General features: G+C 39.9%; 1 protein-coding gene across 1 annotated transcript; it reads right to left on the bottom strand.

Moving 5' to 3' along the window:
• Positions 1–1994: 1994 nt before the first annotated feature.
• ednraa (endothelin receptor type Aa) lies at positions 1995–15261 on the bottom strand. The gene is made up of 8 exons (XM_086211769.1): positions 15000–15261; positions 13576–14095; positions 12014–12141; positions 9991–10189; positions 8074–8226; positions 6327–6460; positions 5987–6095; positions 1995–5509 (listed from the first exon to the last, which is right to left on the bottom strand). The coding sequence occupies exons 2-8, from the start codon at positions 14050–14052 to the stop codon at positions 5384–5386; spliced, it is 1326 nt and encodes a 441-aa protein (XP_086067895.1). The 5' UTR covers positions 14053–14095; positions 15000–15261; the 3' UTR covers positions 1995–5383.
• Between the last annotated feature and the right edge of the window lie 1888 nt (positions 15262–17149).

The raw sequence follows: 17149 nt of genomic DNA, 5'->3' as shown, positions 1-17149 counted from the left end.
TCATGACAAATTCAGAGCTTCACTGAGTCACACTGGGTGACACTCGGGGATAGATTAACCTGCAACAAGGCCCCGGGGCAAAAAGGAGCTGTCAAACCCCACCCCCTCAGCTCACACACTCGCTGTAGTTTTTCTGTGCTAAAATACCAGCCAGGCCTAGAAATCATCTTTGTTAATTTGCATAAACACATTTATTAAAAATAATGGCGCATATAAGCCCCAAACCAAAAAAAACAAACAAGTAGTTTTTTTCCCATATCAGTTAATATTGTTCTTCAGCGGTGCAGATTTCACCACTGACCACTGAACACCAAAGATGAGTCATTCGGGATTTAATGCTTGTTGAAATGATAAAATGCTGGACAGTGACTTTGCTTTTTGTGTTTCCTTGATGACAAAAATGCAGGAAGATCAAGTTTACCTCATCTGACACAAGCAGCGAGCAGATCGCTGCTGTTGTCCCGCAGTAATTTGTATTATTCACATGTCTCGATATTGTTATTGCACTCAAATATATTCTAAGGCAGTTTTCTCTTCCTCATATTACACAAATCAAATGCGTATACCCCGAAGAAATACCTTTATTCCTAAGGTTTCATTTTATATGTGATTAATCCATTTATTTTATTTTATTTAGATAACTGAATTAGTCATTAAAACATACTTTGTAATTATTTACAGCATTAATTGATTTTGTGGATAGCATGTTAATAATTTTGTGACTTGTCAAATATATTGTATTTTTCGTGTGATGTTTCAGACCTACGCAAGACGCTCACGAAATATCATCAAAATATTAGAAATGTAATAAAAGATTTTTAAAAAAGTAACATAGATAAGTTTAGCTGAACAGAAAATTGCTGCTCGCCTGAACAAAATTAATGGACTTGATTCCTTTAATTCCCTTCCCTTAGCTTTAACTTATTCTCTCTTTTTTAATGTAGCCCCCCCCCCCCCTTTTTTTTTTTTTAAATCTCTATTCAATTCACTGCTGGCAACAAAAAAGGTTCCCACCAAATTCCACAAAACTAAAATCCAGAGTTTCCTCCCTCTTCCCCTCTCACACATTCTTTTTCCACCCTGATTCTCTTTACTTATTTCTCACATAAAACTCTTCATATGTTATATCCCAATATTATAAGTGCCTTTTTTTTTTAATTAATTCCCTGCTACATGAAATAATGGTATGTTTCCATATATCCTAACAACCTTCGAGGATTTCTCGGTTTCTTTGTGGTTTCTGCAGGCTGATAATCACGTGATTTCATATTGGCCGTATTGGAGTTTTTTCATGAAGTTTATGACCAAGCTCAGACATATCACCGAGCCACTGAAACAAAAACAAGCAGATATCCAAGAAAAGCGTTTGCTGCTACGATGTTCTGTTGTTCTTGGATGTGTTTTGTAGGATTACACGGTTCTGGTAGTTGTCTCCTTTTGAGCAGGACAGAGTGAAATCCTGGGTTAATGAGACTTTTGGTCACAGCAGTTGATGCAGATACAGAGAAGTTTCCAGCTGTTAATTCCTTATTTTACTTTTGTACTTTATCTTATCAGTTTGAACAAAACATTTGTTACACTTATTGAAACGCGCTCCTAACACTCGTGTCACTAATTCTCTCTTGATTTTTTTTTTTTTTTTTTTTTGAGAGAGAATACATAAATTCCTGCCAACTTAAGCAAAGATATGCGTAAGTATTAGTTGTCCTTGATCCTCTTTTGGCAACATACATGTCAAGTAAATTCTAAGTATCAAGTTCCCATCATGGCTGCTCACATCTTCTCTTGAGATCAACTGCCCCGGGGGCTCAGTTTCCACGCAGGTCACAGTGTGCTTGAAATCACTCCCAGACGCCTCGCAGACCCAGATGGAAAACGGGGAGGGAGGAAGTGTGTGTGTGTGTGTGTGTGTGTGTGGGGGGGGGGGGGGGGGGGGGCGCTCAACATCTGAGGAAATCAATATGACGATGAAATAAATGACTGTATTCCCTATATTAGAGGTGGGAATGAATTTATTGGTATAAGCAGCAGTAACATGGGCTTAACAATGAGGGAAAAAAAACAACATATTTTTGCAGATTATTAAGAATGGCTTTGATTTGTAGTGGTAAAAATAGCATATATGACCTGTTCTTCCGTATACAATGTGCAAAACACTCCAACAAATGAGGTGTGACTAAGTGTGCACGTCACTGTCAATCACATGCTGACACACGCTCAAATACATCTAAGTTTACATATATTCACGTATCAAATAAGGCAGTATAGTTCTTTGGTAGTCTTTGGATTAAGGTTTCCATATTTGCTCTCTTGCCGGGAAATAGATAAGAAAAACCTTATCAAGCTTCTTGTCTGTCCGTACAGCTAGCAGCAATTAGCTGAGCTTAAAGATTGGAAGTCTGGCTCTGGCCAAATTCAGTGACAGTATCCATCTGCCAGCATCTGTAAAATGCACAAAGAATGGACTTCACTGGGGGTTCTGCCATTAAGTGACAGCAAAAAACACAAATTGTCTCTTTTTACGCAGCATTTGTGAGCTCTAGAGCTACTGATTTCAGTTAGGACAGACTTGGCTAGTTGTTTCCTCTTCTGTTTAGCTAAGCTAAGCTAACTGGAAGGCTGTGGCTCCTCTGTTAACAGATACTGAGGCCTGTAAGAGCAGCATCAATCCTCTCATCTTAGTCACAGCGAGAAGGCAAATAATTGTAAAATGTAGAGTTCATTTGCAAAAATAAACCATTCTTTATGTGGAATGATAATGAAATAAACAGTATAAATATAATAAGGAAATTTTAAAAAATTGATATTCATTTAGTTTATCAAATTTTAACTTCAGAATAAAATTTGATTTCTTTTTTATTCTTTTTTTTAATCCATGGTAAGATTTTTGTTTATTTTCTGATCATATGTTTATTCAACTGAAGAGCTAACCACAACTCAGAGACTCTTCTGCCCTTGCCATGACACCGGAAATGGAGTTTGAGTAAAATACTTTTTACAGAATAAAACACTTTATAAAAGTGGCCACAGTTCAATAAAGCAATATTCCCATAGGTTATATAAGCATAAATGTCACAATAATTGATGAATATGTCTGGCAAAATTCACAGTGTTGTAAAAAAAAAAAAACAACCAAAAAAAAAAGCTCATTCTTCTCAGACCTGTATTACTTCATGTTTATCATTTGTTTGACGTGTGCTATGAAATACTGTTGTACCGGTCCAAAACCTACAAGCATGCTGATTACGTTCCAGTATAATTTGACATGGCCTGATATGTCTCAGTTGTGAAATGTTTCATTTTAGGAATATAAAGCATTAAATTTCCAGTGTGTAGAATTTTTTATATTTTTTTTTTTGGCAGAAATTGAATAGAATATGTGAAACTATGTCTGTATTATTGAAACTAAGAATTGTTGAATTTTCACTCTAAGTTTGTCATTTGAGAAGGATTTCAGTTAACATTCTCTCCCGGCTTTTGGCGCCCTGCCATTTTCAAAGTTGCTTGGTGAAATAACAACCCCCCCCCCCCCCCCGAGCTAGCCTTCTGGTAGCAACTTCGATGCTAAAAATAGCAAGTTTTGACGAAGATTTGGAGAATGAAAACAGACAGATGCGCTTGGTACTTTTTGTGAATAGTTTTAAAGATATTCAACAAATATAAATGGGAAGTTCCCCGCTTAGGCTGTTGTGTAATTGCCTGGCGTCCATTCTGACCTTTGAGTGGTAAAGTAAAATTTCTACAAATGTAGGATCATATCTGGACAACTGTAAGTCTCCTAAACTCTCAGAAAGAAACAGGGTGAAGTGAGGTGTCCACTTGATGGAACGAGGTCCTACACACCGGTCCTTTAATATCACGTGGATGTCAAATCAAGGGATAGAACTTTTTATCGCGAGCCATATCTCTGGTCCATACAGACCTGAAGAAACCAGAGGATGAAACCATACATGTCAAGCAAATTAATTTCAAAAATATTCCTCACTTTATGCCACAGAGAAGCTAAATGAATAATGAGTGTCTACACAACCACCAGCATGTTCACTGGAAAATGAAATGTTACTTGAGTCAGTAACACACTTTCCTGTTTTACGCTGTAACTCATGGGAACGGTGTGTACTTATCTGCCATCATTCCCTCTGACAGTGAACAGTTGTCTTTTCCTTCCCGTAGCTTTGTGCATCTTTCCCAGAAGTGCTGCCCTTTACAGGAATAGCAAGCCTGACTGCTAATTGAGACCATGAAACTTCAATTAACAACCAAGTCCCGAATGGACGGCAGTCCCTTTTACTGGCTGGGTGTTACTAGACCCAGTCTTAATTAGAAGCCTCCTTACAATTGTTTATTTTAAATAAACAAAAGTAGCATACCTCTTTTGGGAATTGAATTATAATCCAGTCTGGAGGGAATATATACTCAGCAGTTTTAGAATCCAGCGTGGAACTTAATGGAAATTCTTTAACTTCTCGCAAAGTAAATCCATAATGATACTGAACATCTTCTTTTTTCTTTTTTTTTTAATCAATTGGAGCCCTTAAAATGGTCTTCTCCGCTGTTGAGGAGCCAAGATGCAGGATGTAACCAAGCAGGACTTGGAGAGCCAACATGTATGTAGCCAGCATAAAAACCTGAGCAGCAGCTTCTTCCCCTCTCCTGGATAAAGCTAGAACACTTCTCTTCCGGCTCGGCTGCATCGCTCAGACACTGATGGGTGTAATGTGACTCTGACCAGGTGCAATGATACTTACAGTACAGCCTGTTGTTTACTACTGGCTGACTTCTAGTATGCTGACGTTAGCTTGTATTTGCTAATAAATGTTAAATGTTCGACATAGCCTACATTGAACTTTTTTTTTTCTTATCTTGCACAGTTAATTAATTTTATGGTAAGGTAGCCTACTGGTGTTTTGATATAGGCCAAATATTTGATAATATTTCACATCTGTTGCCCGTCTCCTTTAGATGCACGTCCAAAATATAATCCTGCCTAGTTTGGTGATTTACGCAAATAAAATCTTGGGCTATTAATTGAAGTTTTACCGTAATTTATAGTACAGCTGCATCCTGCTAAAGCATCCTCCTGATTCCGCTCTTCCCATTTTTCTCTCACGCTACAGCGTCACTGTCCGTGGGTGTAGGAAGACAAGAGGTCTTTTTAAGGAAGTCGAATGCACTTGAGAGGTCACAGCAACTTCAGTGTACATGGAATAGCGTCTTTTCCTGTTGACGTCAGCCAAATTCATTTTATGGCCTCAGTAGTTGAGTTGTCTATTTTCTACGAAAACATAAGTATTGATGAGTACTATGTAGAGAGGATTAGTTGCATTTGAAGAGCTTGCTGGATATATTTAAGAGCTTAAAAAATTACTCCTCAGGTGTGTGATCAGTCGCTGTCTTTTCTGATGCTCCGGTCAGTTGGCAGGTTGTTGGCCTCGGGGCTTTTATACTGGATACTGGTTCCGATGCTGCTTTGCTGGTTGTCAGAGTTGCACCAACAACACAAACACGACTTGAAAAACATGTGAAGGGAGGAAAGAGAAAATATCAATAGAGCAGTCAGCAGGGTTTTTCCATGCGTGCAGCTCTTAGCTGGATTGCACACCCCCACCCCCTTCCATAATGTGCAAACTTGGGACATGGTTTATCTCCAGACCAGGTCCCTTTGACAGACCTTTGCAGCGTGTGACCTCAGCCAACAAAGCGAATACATAAATCACCAGAATGCTTTTACGTGTTTATCATGGAATGTCCTTGCCATCGTAGCCTGTGATTCATGAAAAAAGGCTGAGTTCACTATTTGCTTTACTGGGCAGAATAAATTAGAATGTGTGTGTGTGTGTGTGTGTGTGTGTGTGTGTGTGTGTGTGTGTGTGTGTGTGTGTGTGTGTGTGTGTGTGTGTGTGTGTGTGTGTGTGTGCGCGCGAGAGCGATAAAAAGTGTGTGTGAGAGTTCATTTTTATCTATCAGTTGTCTGGAGATACTGTACCTTAAAGCAGTTTTTGAACTTCTTGCTGACAAAGTAGAGGATTATGGGGTTTATGCAGGAGTTGATTGTTGCAAGGTTGATGCTAAGGTAGTCCATGACCAGCAGGAAACTGAAAACACAATAAAAAAAATTATTGTAATGGTTTTAAACAGAACACCACAATGTCCATTTAAACTTTGGGTGCTTTTCGAACCTTCTTTCTGTCAGATCTCTTCAAAATTGACCTTCACACATTTTTGTATATATTTATTCAATTGCTCAAAATTACATAAACAAAGAAAGTCCAAATCTAAACAACAGTGCCAGTGCATACGCACACTCTAAGTCATTTGTGACTTACTTGAGCAGCTCACAGCGCGTCTCGTCGTTCTGGTAATAAACCATCTTCTTCAGGATCCGGCTGAGGTGCAGCGGGAACCAGCAGAGGGCAAATATGAGGACGAGACAGAAGACGGCTTTGGCCACCTCCCTCCTCTGCAGAGAGAAACAACAGATCATGCTCTTCCATTACATGAGGATACACTGTTGACTGAGATAGTCTTGTTTGACCATTAAAAAGTGGCTATAGATAACATGTTCCCATTGCAAAAGTAAACACCCTATATAATCCTGCTATACTATAACTGGAGAGCAGTTTGTGTGTGGGAAAAACACTAGAGGTCATATTTTTGGCTTGGATACTGGTATCACCACAGGTTCAAATATAAGTGCTGCAAGACTGACGTCTGCCATCATTAATTATTAAAATATTCTCTGCTTCAGTTCCTTGCTTTCAAATCCTTCATCTTGAAATCCGGAGCAACAGTCACCCGGAAATGCACCTATTTTTCCAAAAAAGTTACAGCTTGGCATGATGTCTAAAAAGAAGGGAAGATCACGGTAAACAGGTCATCAAACGCAAGAGACGGCGTGGCAGTCATAGATACTTAGACCGGGTGTCACAGAAGCCGAGACTTAGATGCCAAGTCAACGCTAAAAACGTGATGCTGACATTGTTGGTTTTTGTTCTGTTAGTTCCTTTTGTAAAACGGATTTTTGAATATCTTGCAAAGCATTGTATAATTCAGATTTATTATTATTATTACTTTTTATCATTATTCAGTGGTACTGCTTGCATTGATATGAACTGAGATATGGGTCGTTATCATCAGCGGCGGCTGCAACATCAGGTCTGCTTGTGAAGATAAACACACACTGAGAAAGGTGCTACAGCAGCGTTAGTGTGTATATTAGAGAGAGAGAGAGAGAGAGAGAGATTGTGTGTGTGAGATGGGGATCTGTTTCTTAAGCTCAGTGGATCTCCTCACATGAGGATGAGAGTACGTTGGCTCACGAGTGAAGCCAGAGTCTGAGTGCAGTTCCAGTTCCAGTTAGCTTTTTATCTCTGAATCTAGCAGCTGCTGTATGTTGCTCTCGTAACACGAGTGTTGGGGACATTTACTGATTAAGACTGGATGTCAAATGTTTGTCGATGCCTCAACTTAGTGACAAGTATCCCCTTCAAGTCACACTCTGTGTTTGCAGTCAGTGGTTTATTTTTAAATGTATTTAAAATGTGATGCTGCTGTGTGGAAACTGGAATTGAGAATCATTTTAATTCAGAGGTATTGGGAGCAACTGCCAACATTTTTGGTATCCTCACATCCCAAATTTATTAATGGTACATTCAGTCTTGTGGGTTCTGTCGCTGCCATCTTGTACAGGTGTTCTGGCCTGTTTAAATTGCTTAAAATTGCAGTGTTCTGTGCTGCTTTTGATCATTGCTGTTTTAATATGAGAGTTGTGTATGTATGTTTTTGCTTTTTTGCCAATATGCGCCCTGCACCTTTTGTTACACCTCTTCCAAATACACCATTAGCACTGCTTCTGCCCTTTACACAGGGTATTTTAAAGGAGGGCAGAAGGTCAAGGGGGATTAGGGGAGGGTGGAGGGTGGGGGGTTAATGCATTAGAGAGGATTCAGTACTGGGGCAAGAGTCTCACGGGTCAAGAGAGGGTTCAAGAAAAAGGCAGCAACCCCCAAAGTGCACTTTATAGGCAGTGTTAAAAGCTTCTTATTGTGACATTGTTTACAAGTGTTGTCCTACCTGTTTCAGGTGCTCGCTGAGGGCTATCCGGAGGCTACCCTTCCTGTGGTTGAGCATCTCACAGGTCATCAGCGTGTAGAAGATCGCGGTGCAGGTCAGTGGTACACAAAAATAGAAGCCAAACAGCCACCAGTCTTTTACATCCCGGTAGTACTACAAAGAAACATGCGCAAGCGTAAGCCTAAATTTGCCTTTTTTTTTTTTTAAAGTTACCCCTCTGATGATGCCCTTCACACTCCTGTAATCTATTTCATCCTCCTTCCACATAATTTTGCCATCTTTCCTGCCTGCTAAGATCTGGAATAATGTCAGTCCATATGAAACAGTTTTATGAATCTACTTCCTAAGATGAGAAAATAGAACTCTCTCTTTGAATTTTAGCAATTTGCTGTCCAAATAAAACATCTGTTATTTTGTGTTGTTGAAGAAATAGTTGAAAAGTTTTCATTTGTTTTGGGAAAATCAAGCATTCTGAGCATTGAAAGTGAACCTGACCTAAATCTCCACCAGACTACCCCTGCACTCCAATGCTAATGAGGGTCAGTGCTACATGTGCGCTCTGTATGGCATGAAGTCTGAAAACGAACCACAAATTAGACTGCACATAACGGGACCACCTGGCTCTCTGTGGTCAAAGACAACATTCTACTCTAAGTATAAGCTACACCACTTCCAAAGAAAAGTTCAATGAAATAAAACAACAAAAACCCTGATCAACTCTAAAACACACACAAAAAAAATTCGGTTAAAATAAACAAGATGTTTTCAGTCAGTAATGAAAAGAATAAACTGTGCTCAGTACTTCATTGCAGTTTTATATGCTTAAATCAACATTGTGCAGCATTTGTATCTTAAACTGTCTATTTCAACCTCATTCAGATAACACAAAGACTTGTTATGAACAGAATGGTTTCTTTTTTATTCCTTCTCCGAGCTCTGTTTTCCTGCATTATGTAATTTGAGCTGACCGTGCACAAACCTCCTTCCTGTTAGCTTGTACTGCTGCTTTCAGGTACAAGTAATGATCTCAGAATTCTCTATACAGATGTTGTAAGAGGCAAAAAAGAGAGAGGAAGCTAGGAAGAGGAAAACAAAACCCACCATGAGTCACTCAGTCAGTGGAGCGCTAGCAACTGCATTTCAACACGTACACAGTTGCTGTGGATCCAAACTGACGCTCATTGTAATGAAATGGAAGCGGAATTTTTTTAAACATGTTTCATTCCTCTCCTATAATGTATCTTAAAGGCTTGTTTTCTTTAGGTTTCTCTATGGTGTGCTAATATCTGAGACATATTACTCCATTTTGCTGGGTAAGGAGTAGATCCACACATGTGGCTCAGCTGCAGGCTTCAGATTTCAGGCCTCAGTAATTGCACTTGGCCTGCAATCAATTATGTGCTTCAAGGATGTGAAAAGACCCACAATTATCAGCTGCGTCTTAGAGGAGAAAGCCAACCAGACTTATTTTATGTGATTTTACACTAAAAAATGTTTGCTTGGCTCGAAAGGAGCATTTGAGTGGTACATACACAAGTGTCTCTCGGTTATATTCTATTTTTCGAGGAAATGTCGCAGGCGATTTATCTGCCGAACTTACACTCTAAGATTATTTGCACCTCCAAACCAAAATAGCACATCTGCATTGTCACTGGCCAAAAACACGCTCAAGATGCGCTATTAAGAGAATGGAAAGCCAAAGTTGCATTTTTTTTGCTTATCTTCATGCAGGTGTGACTTCTATCTCATGTTTGGTAATGTTTCGTCTCTTTATTTCCAACTTCAACAATTCTCTTTAGCAACTACCTTGACACAAAGTGCTGTAAAGCACATCTTGGCCTGAGTACAAGAAACACAATAGAACATTTAAAAAAGGAATATAAGAAGAAAAAAAACGATATAAGGAGGAGAACCTACCATCATGAAGGTAGATTGGGGGTAAAGCATGCAGGTGCGCATCTCTTCGCCTCTGTACTTGAAGGGCACGATGTTGAAGCCGATAGCCTCTGGTATGGCCAGGAAGAGGGACAGAGCCCAAATGCACACAATTTCAATGATGGTGAATGGAGGGATGCCGACTCCCTGCACTCTGCTCCAGGATGCAACAGCTCTGTACCTGTGTCACAGTAAAGATACAAACCCAAATTTGTGAAATCAGGAAATTTTAAATTACTAAACACATGATTGTGAATTGTGAAGCTAAATGGAATCTGATAGCACGTGATTGTAAAAATGTATATCAAGTGAAACAGAGACACAGCAGTTGCCTTCTATCATCAATTAATTAGAAATCCAGAAAGAAATCCATCATTTTTTCTCCTAAGACTGACAAAGCTAACACTTTTTCTTTATGCATGGCAACAACAAACTGCAGAGTCAGCAAATACTATCAAAATGTTAAGAATTAATGAAGAGAGATGATCAATTGTTTATTTTAAATATCTAATATTTATATTTTTGTGAAGCCTCCAAACAGACTGGCCCATGTTGGCAGAGAGGTCTGTCTGTTGGCGTGTGTTTCCTATGCACTGAATACTTGTTTGCTTGTTTGTTTCATTAATGGAAACCACTTGTCGAAATGTTTTAGTAAAATCCTGCATCAAGATTTTATGGCAAAAACAATATATTTTTCATGACACATTTGAATTTCTCTGTTGAACAACATGGCGGCATTTATATTTTACTAAGTGGTAATGTATCCACCTTTTTCTCTTCCTCCAACATTGAAAAGATGCAAAAGAGACTCAAGTATAGCGCTCACACATACACACAGACAAATGAACAGTTCTTCTGTTACCTAAGAGAATATTATGTTGACTTATATTTGTGTCCTGGAGACTGACAATAACTCAGACTTAAAACGAACCTTCACCTTATCAAAAAATTCTTAGAATGTACATTACGAGGACTTGATTTTTATCCTCACAATGTGACTGTAAGAGTAGATGTACTGTATGTCCCCATAAAACACACACACACACACACGCTCGTCTACAAATTTCCTGAAAACAAACAGCGAACATCTGCTCTTGAACACATCTGTACAGCAGTGCAGCAGCCTTCTTCTCGTAATAGAGGTCATTAAGTATGTGTGCTCAGTTGAACCTTGGAGCCGGAGTCAGACGCGCTCCTCTTATCTCTAAAGTTGTGTCTAGTGTACAAAGTGAGATGACACTGAGCTTCAGCACTCCATGATCATTATTTATGCATTACGGAACTTCTATTAAAGGCACTGAAAGTATTAAAAATGAACTTCATAGTACACTTGCGATCAAGGCAATTCCTAAAGCTGACGTCATGTTCGGTGCATATTTTAGATACTTCATATTGTAAAAATAATGACTCAACATAATTCCGCTAAGAAGTATTCAGCCCATCATACGAGTGTCCAACAATGAAGAAACAAAAATAGACTAAACATAAATACAGGGTTCATGGAAAACTCAAGGAATTTGAAAATTCCTAAACGAACATTTTCCTTAAATACATGGGGAAAGTCATGGGAAATAAATCCTGTAAATAATCATCGCTAATGCACATATATTATTGACCTTCTCATAACACATTTCATACCAAAACATTCATGTTTTCCCTCATAAGTGTATCTCTGCATCTCAAAATTGCATTTTCTTTTGTGATAAATGAAGGGAAAGATGAATAGAGGCTGGACGTTTTGTAACTTCTATTTTTTTTCCCAATGATGTTAAACCAAAAAAGAAAGAAAGAACCTGGACTTTTTCTTTTCACACATGGTGCTGTGTTAGCAACACCATGCAGACTAAGTGGATAGCTATGATAATCACAAACACACACACACACACACACACACACACACAATTCATTTGTTGTAAACTTAACTTAAACTTCATTTATTTATACTTGACCTGGTTCACGGGTCGAAGCTACCGATGTGACCAGTGTGGAATGCATCGTCACTCACCTGTCAACACTGAGGGCACACAGGTTAAGGACTGTGATGCCCACAGAGGCTTTCTGCAGGAAGGGAACTGTCTTACACAGAAAAAGGCCAAAATTATTGTAGTCAAATGGCCAACGTGACGCCAGGAGCTGGAGGAGAAAAAAAAAAAAAACAACCCACAATCATCACACCAAATTGAGTTTAAATTAAAAGTAACAAGATGAAATGTTCAACATTTATGCCATCCATAAAATCCTTCTCATTAAATCTCTATCTTTGCCGCATTAATTGATTGCAATGTGATTAGTGTTTAAGAGTCTTCATGGAGCTGATTATTAATACCGGTTTGGTATCTGAATGCATGCAGGTAACATTAAAATCTACTCGAGGCGATTTTCCTGCAGACTGAAGTGCATGAACAACCACCGAGCGTCATCTTAACGTCAGCAGGAGTGTGACACGAAAACATTGGGTGCTTATAATAAAATATCTGCTGAATTCTCACATCCTGCGAACACGCCACTGCGGGCCTTCGATTTAGCAACAATTCAGCCTTTGAAAAAATAAGTCAAGATCACGTCAGTAAAGATGTTTATCCACTATGGAGGTGTTTTCCTTCAATAGGATATCACAAGAGCTAAAAAAGAAAAAAGGGTTCACATATCTGAAGCCAAAGGAAGAACCTAATGCTGCTTCCTGGCGTTTTATGTTTACTTGTGCTGTTAAAGTTTCCCAGGAGTAGAATAGAGGAAAGGAGCCCACGTCACTGTTTTTAGAGTTTAAGTAGCTGAATATTTTTGGAAACACTGTCACAGCCTTGAGGAAGTGAACAGCAGGGCTTCAGAATGGTTTGTGAGTCTTTGTGTGTTTGATTGTTGTTTCTTTCTTTCAACATGTGCTTTTTGGACTGTGACCTCAAAGTTATTCCTGCACAGGTGGTTTCTCTTGTTTCTCTCATGAAACAGAGTCTCGTGGGATCAGATTGAAGGATCACTCCTGCTGGCCATCATTTTTGTTCCTGTCCTAAGCGTGACACCAAGTGCGACTGATCCCAAGGCAACATTTAATCTTCATCATACCCCATAACAAATGGTTGGAATGACCCATTCCAACAAAACGACAAATCATTCCTAATATTTTTTTTAATGAAAACAGAATCCAGATGTGAACTTAAAGTGATTTATCTCACTTGGGTAGCAGTGATTTTTTTTTGGGGGGGGGTTAAAGGCTGCAGATAAGGGTCAATGACTAATGTCTCAGATCAGCACAAGGCCACTGGCATGCGCAGCTACAGAATGATTTCAGTGTTTGTTTAAGCCAACCATATCCCTGCTCCTCTCATCACTAATCTGCCCACACGAGAAGGGAGGCATCCAACTGATTACACTTTCCCGTCTATTTGCACACCCTCCCCACTTCCCTGCCCCCCCCCCCCCCGTACACTTTATCTGCGTATCACCTCCATTGTTGCTGCATTTCGTCGTATCAGCAGAGAGACCTGACACTCAGCAGCTTGGCCATGTGAAATAAAATGGAGACTTTCATTGAATGCAATCAGAGGTGGAATGTGAAGAAAACTTTACCTTGTATACATTGATGGGTAAATCAATGGTGATGTAAATAAGGTCCCCGAGTGCCAGGCTGGAGATGAGGGCATTCGGCCCGTTCCTCATGCACTTGTGCTGGATTATAATCCTCAACAGGGTGGCATTGCCAACCAAGCCCACCACAAACACTATAATTGAAATTATAGTGTTGATGTACTTAAAATACGACTTTATATAGGTAGTTGTAACACACATTGGAGGTGGCCTCATTCCTGCAGATGCATTTGGAGAACCCGATCCCACAGCCTGTACGCCAGCTCCTGTGGCCCCAAGCAAGAAGCCAGGCTCCGGGCTAGGACTGACGGTGCTGTGGAAACCGGGAGACTGGAGGGTGGAGTGGACGAGAAATCCTGGGAGCGAGTCGTCCACTGCTCCAGCTCTGTTTATCTGGCACATTCCTCTGGCCGCCATACAGGCCATTAGCAGCAACATATGTGCAGCTGGGGTACCCATTATGGAACAGATTCGGCGCTTTGATTTCACTCCCAATATATCACTGGTGAGGGAAGAGAACAAATAGCAACAGGAACATTTGGTCATTTTTCAGAAAAGGTACTTTGGAAAAAGAAAACTTGCAACTTCACAATAAAAACTGCATTTTATCTGTTAAAATGCAGGAGAGAAAATTTTGATTAAAAAGTTCAACAAAATTGCTCAAGACTACAAAAAGTCTTTGCGAAGGGGCCACAGATGCGCAATCAGAGGATAAAGCTGATGAGTGCTTTGGGCATTTCTGTCGCTCAGTTACTCCTGGAAGATGAAGTGAAACTTTAGGTCTTCTTATCTGACAATAAACCCCTTGCGTGGGTTTAGGACTGAATGATTTCCTCCCTTCTTCTGTATCTAATTTAGAAAGGTTTAGACATGAGGTTACAAGACAAAACAAAAAAAAAAAAAAACAACATGGAAAAAAAGCGCTGCAGGGCTGATTTCCTGTCAAGTGTACAGCACAAACATGAAGTTTAGAATAAGAACCTCGTGAAAAGCCAAATCCACAAAAAAAACAATAGCTTGGCTTCCTCACAGATTCTTTTGGTTCTCAGTGAAGAAATATGCTCAGATTTTTCTCATGACTTCATAGATTGAAAAAAAAAGGGAACATGTTTTGGGCAAAAGCAGATTAAATCATGCAACAAAAGTCCTTGTAAAGAGTAGGTAAAGTTTAAAACTGTCAAATTGATAGTGAAACCTTTTGCATCATGTCACAGTGCAGGCAACTCTTATAGCCCAGAGTTCTTCCTGTTCAAAGTCCCAGCTGTCACCAAGTACACAAAGAACTATTTAGCAGCCAGCCCTTCAAGTAGCATCACAGTTTAGCATCAGCATGACACTACTGGGATCTGTGACAGCACACAAACTGATCTATCCATAAATAATAAATACGTTTGGTTTTCACCTACCGCTTCTAAAATGTCTGCCTGGCCCCCTTGGAAACCGTCAGGCAAACTTTCGGCTGAAGCCCCCAGACATCTGTATCACATCACATGAGTAATTAACGCACTATCAAAGCTGCAGCGTATCCCACTTGGTTTGAGCAATGCACCCGTCTGCTCTGAGGTGCCTTTGCATTATGGCTCAGAGTTTCCTGTGGAGAGTTTATCTGAGTGAGTGTGCTGAAGTGTGTGCATGTGTGTGTGCGTATTGTGTGAGGTTTCGTGTATCTCTGCATGTGTGTGTGTGTGTGTGTGTCAGAGCACCAGCGAGACACTTTGACTGGGTGGGATAGTAAATCTCCACCTCCCTTTGGTAACAGACTGGGCCCCCTTTGGAAACATCAACCCCCCCCCCCCCCCACACCCCCCACCCCTCACAGGCACCGCCTGCTGACACTCATCTCTAGGGCATAGCAGCACACGCACACGCACACATACACACACACACACACACACGCAACATACAGGACAGGGGCAGGGGCATCTGGGAGCCTGACGCCCCTCCAGTCTGCCCCTTTCCTGAAAGCCCTCCTTCCTTCTCACTCTGATGTGCGTTATGGCTTGTATATATTACATTCAACTGCTTCCTCGCACAAGTTGAACTGAGATTAGATTGGTGGGAGGAAAGTTCAAGGAAGTCCGTGTCCATATTCACATGTTATTTTTATAAAAGGGGGAACTGAGACAGGAGTCAGGAGCAAACCATCAACTGGCCTTTGCAGTTCCTGTCTCCTCCATGGGTGGTCAAAGCAAATCACACGTACACACTCTCCCAACTTGTGAACATCAAATTCAGTTTTGTAATAAACCTCATTTTATTTCAGCTGTAAAAGATGGTAAATGTTAAAGCCAGTAACAAGCAGAATGTAACATTCTCTTAAACTACCAGTCAAGTCACATAAAATCTAATAAACTGGTTTTCCTTCCATGCAAAATACAAAACAAACAAAACATTTAAAAAAAAAAATGCTGTTCCAAACTGACAGCTTGTTGTGAGCTGACCGGTTAAATGAGGAAAGAAGACAGTTCAATGTCTGGAGAGGAGAGTGCCTCTGCATCTGAGTCCATTATGGATTTCAAAATGGACCATTTATCATGATGTGCAGGGAGAGCAGGAAGAGGGCTATCGCTACATCTGTCTTTCCCGCTGCTAAAAAGCTGACACAGCAGCTGCTTCAAGTGGAAGATCGCTCAATTAAAAATTTTATATGCAACCGCACTCCTTGCACAAGTCAGTATATGTTAGTTAAAACTGTCAGCTCTCCCATAAATAGATTTCATAAACACACGTGGTTTGGTTCAGTAACAAAAGGCATGTGATTTAATGTTTTGGTGGGCTCTAAAATCAGATATCCAGGTGCTTTAAACTCAATATTACCAATCAGTCTATTTATAGATCCATTCTTGACTGCTATAAAATGTTCAGTGTAGTGCTACTCTGTTTTAACCTTCCTGTAACATTATTGGAGTCTAGGAAACAATGTTCAAACATGAAACATAATCTCTTTTCCTCAAAATGCACCAAATGATACTTTAATACACAGTCATAAACTGTATGACTCCCTTCAGCGTGACTGCAGGAGCCAAAATAAATAAATATATAAAAGTTACCTATAATGAGCACAGTGATGTCATATTTGTGCAACCTAAAGTCAAAAAAAGTTTTTCTCATTTATTATTTATCAAATGGTTCATCTTAGTCTGATACAAATGAAACTGCAATGAAATTAATCCAATCAACTAATCGCCGATGGGCCTTTGTGTTAAGAAGATACGAGGCTGTTCTCCTAGAGTACTTAATCACACAAATAAGTGTACGTATTGCTCATCATCACAGTTTTTATCATTTCCTGCTTCATAATATCACAGCAAATAGAAGTCGCCTGCAGAGGGAGTAGATTTACGTTGCAGTTACGTGAAATTTTAGATGTGCATATCCAACCAAAATTCTTAGTGAGACATTTCGGGGGAAAGGAGCCACACACACACGCACGCACACACACACACACACACACACACACACACACACACACACACACAGTGTCAACACTGAGGGCACACAGGTTAAGGACTGGGATGCCCACGGAGGCTTTCTGCAGGAAGGGACTTTTAATTTA

Source organism: Aulostomus chinensis, chromosome 8, assembly GCF_037954235.1.
Source record: "Aulostomus chinensis isolate RoL2024-O1b breed Wild chromosome 8, RoL_Achi_v1.0, whole genome shotgun sequence".
Lineage (NCBI taxonomy): Eukaryota > Metazoa > Chordata > Actinopteri > Syngnathiformes > Aulostomidae > Aulostomus > Aulostomus chinensis.
This window is presented reverse-complemented; position numbering and strand designations above follow the sequence as displayed.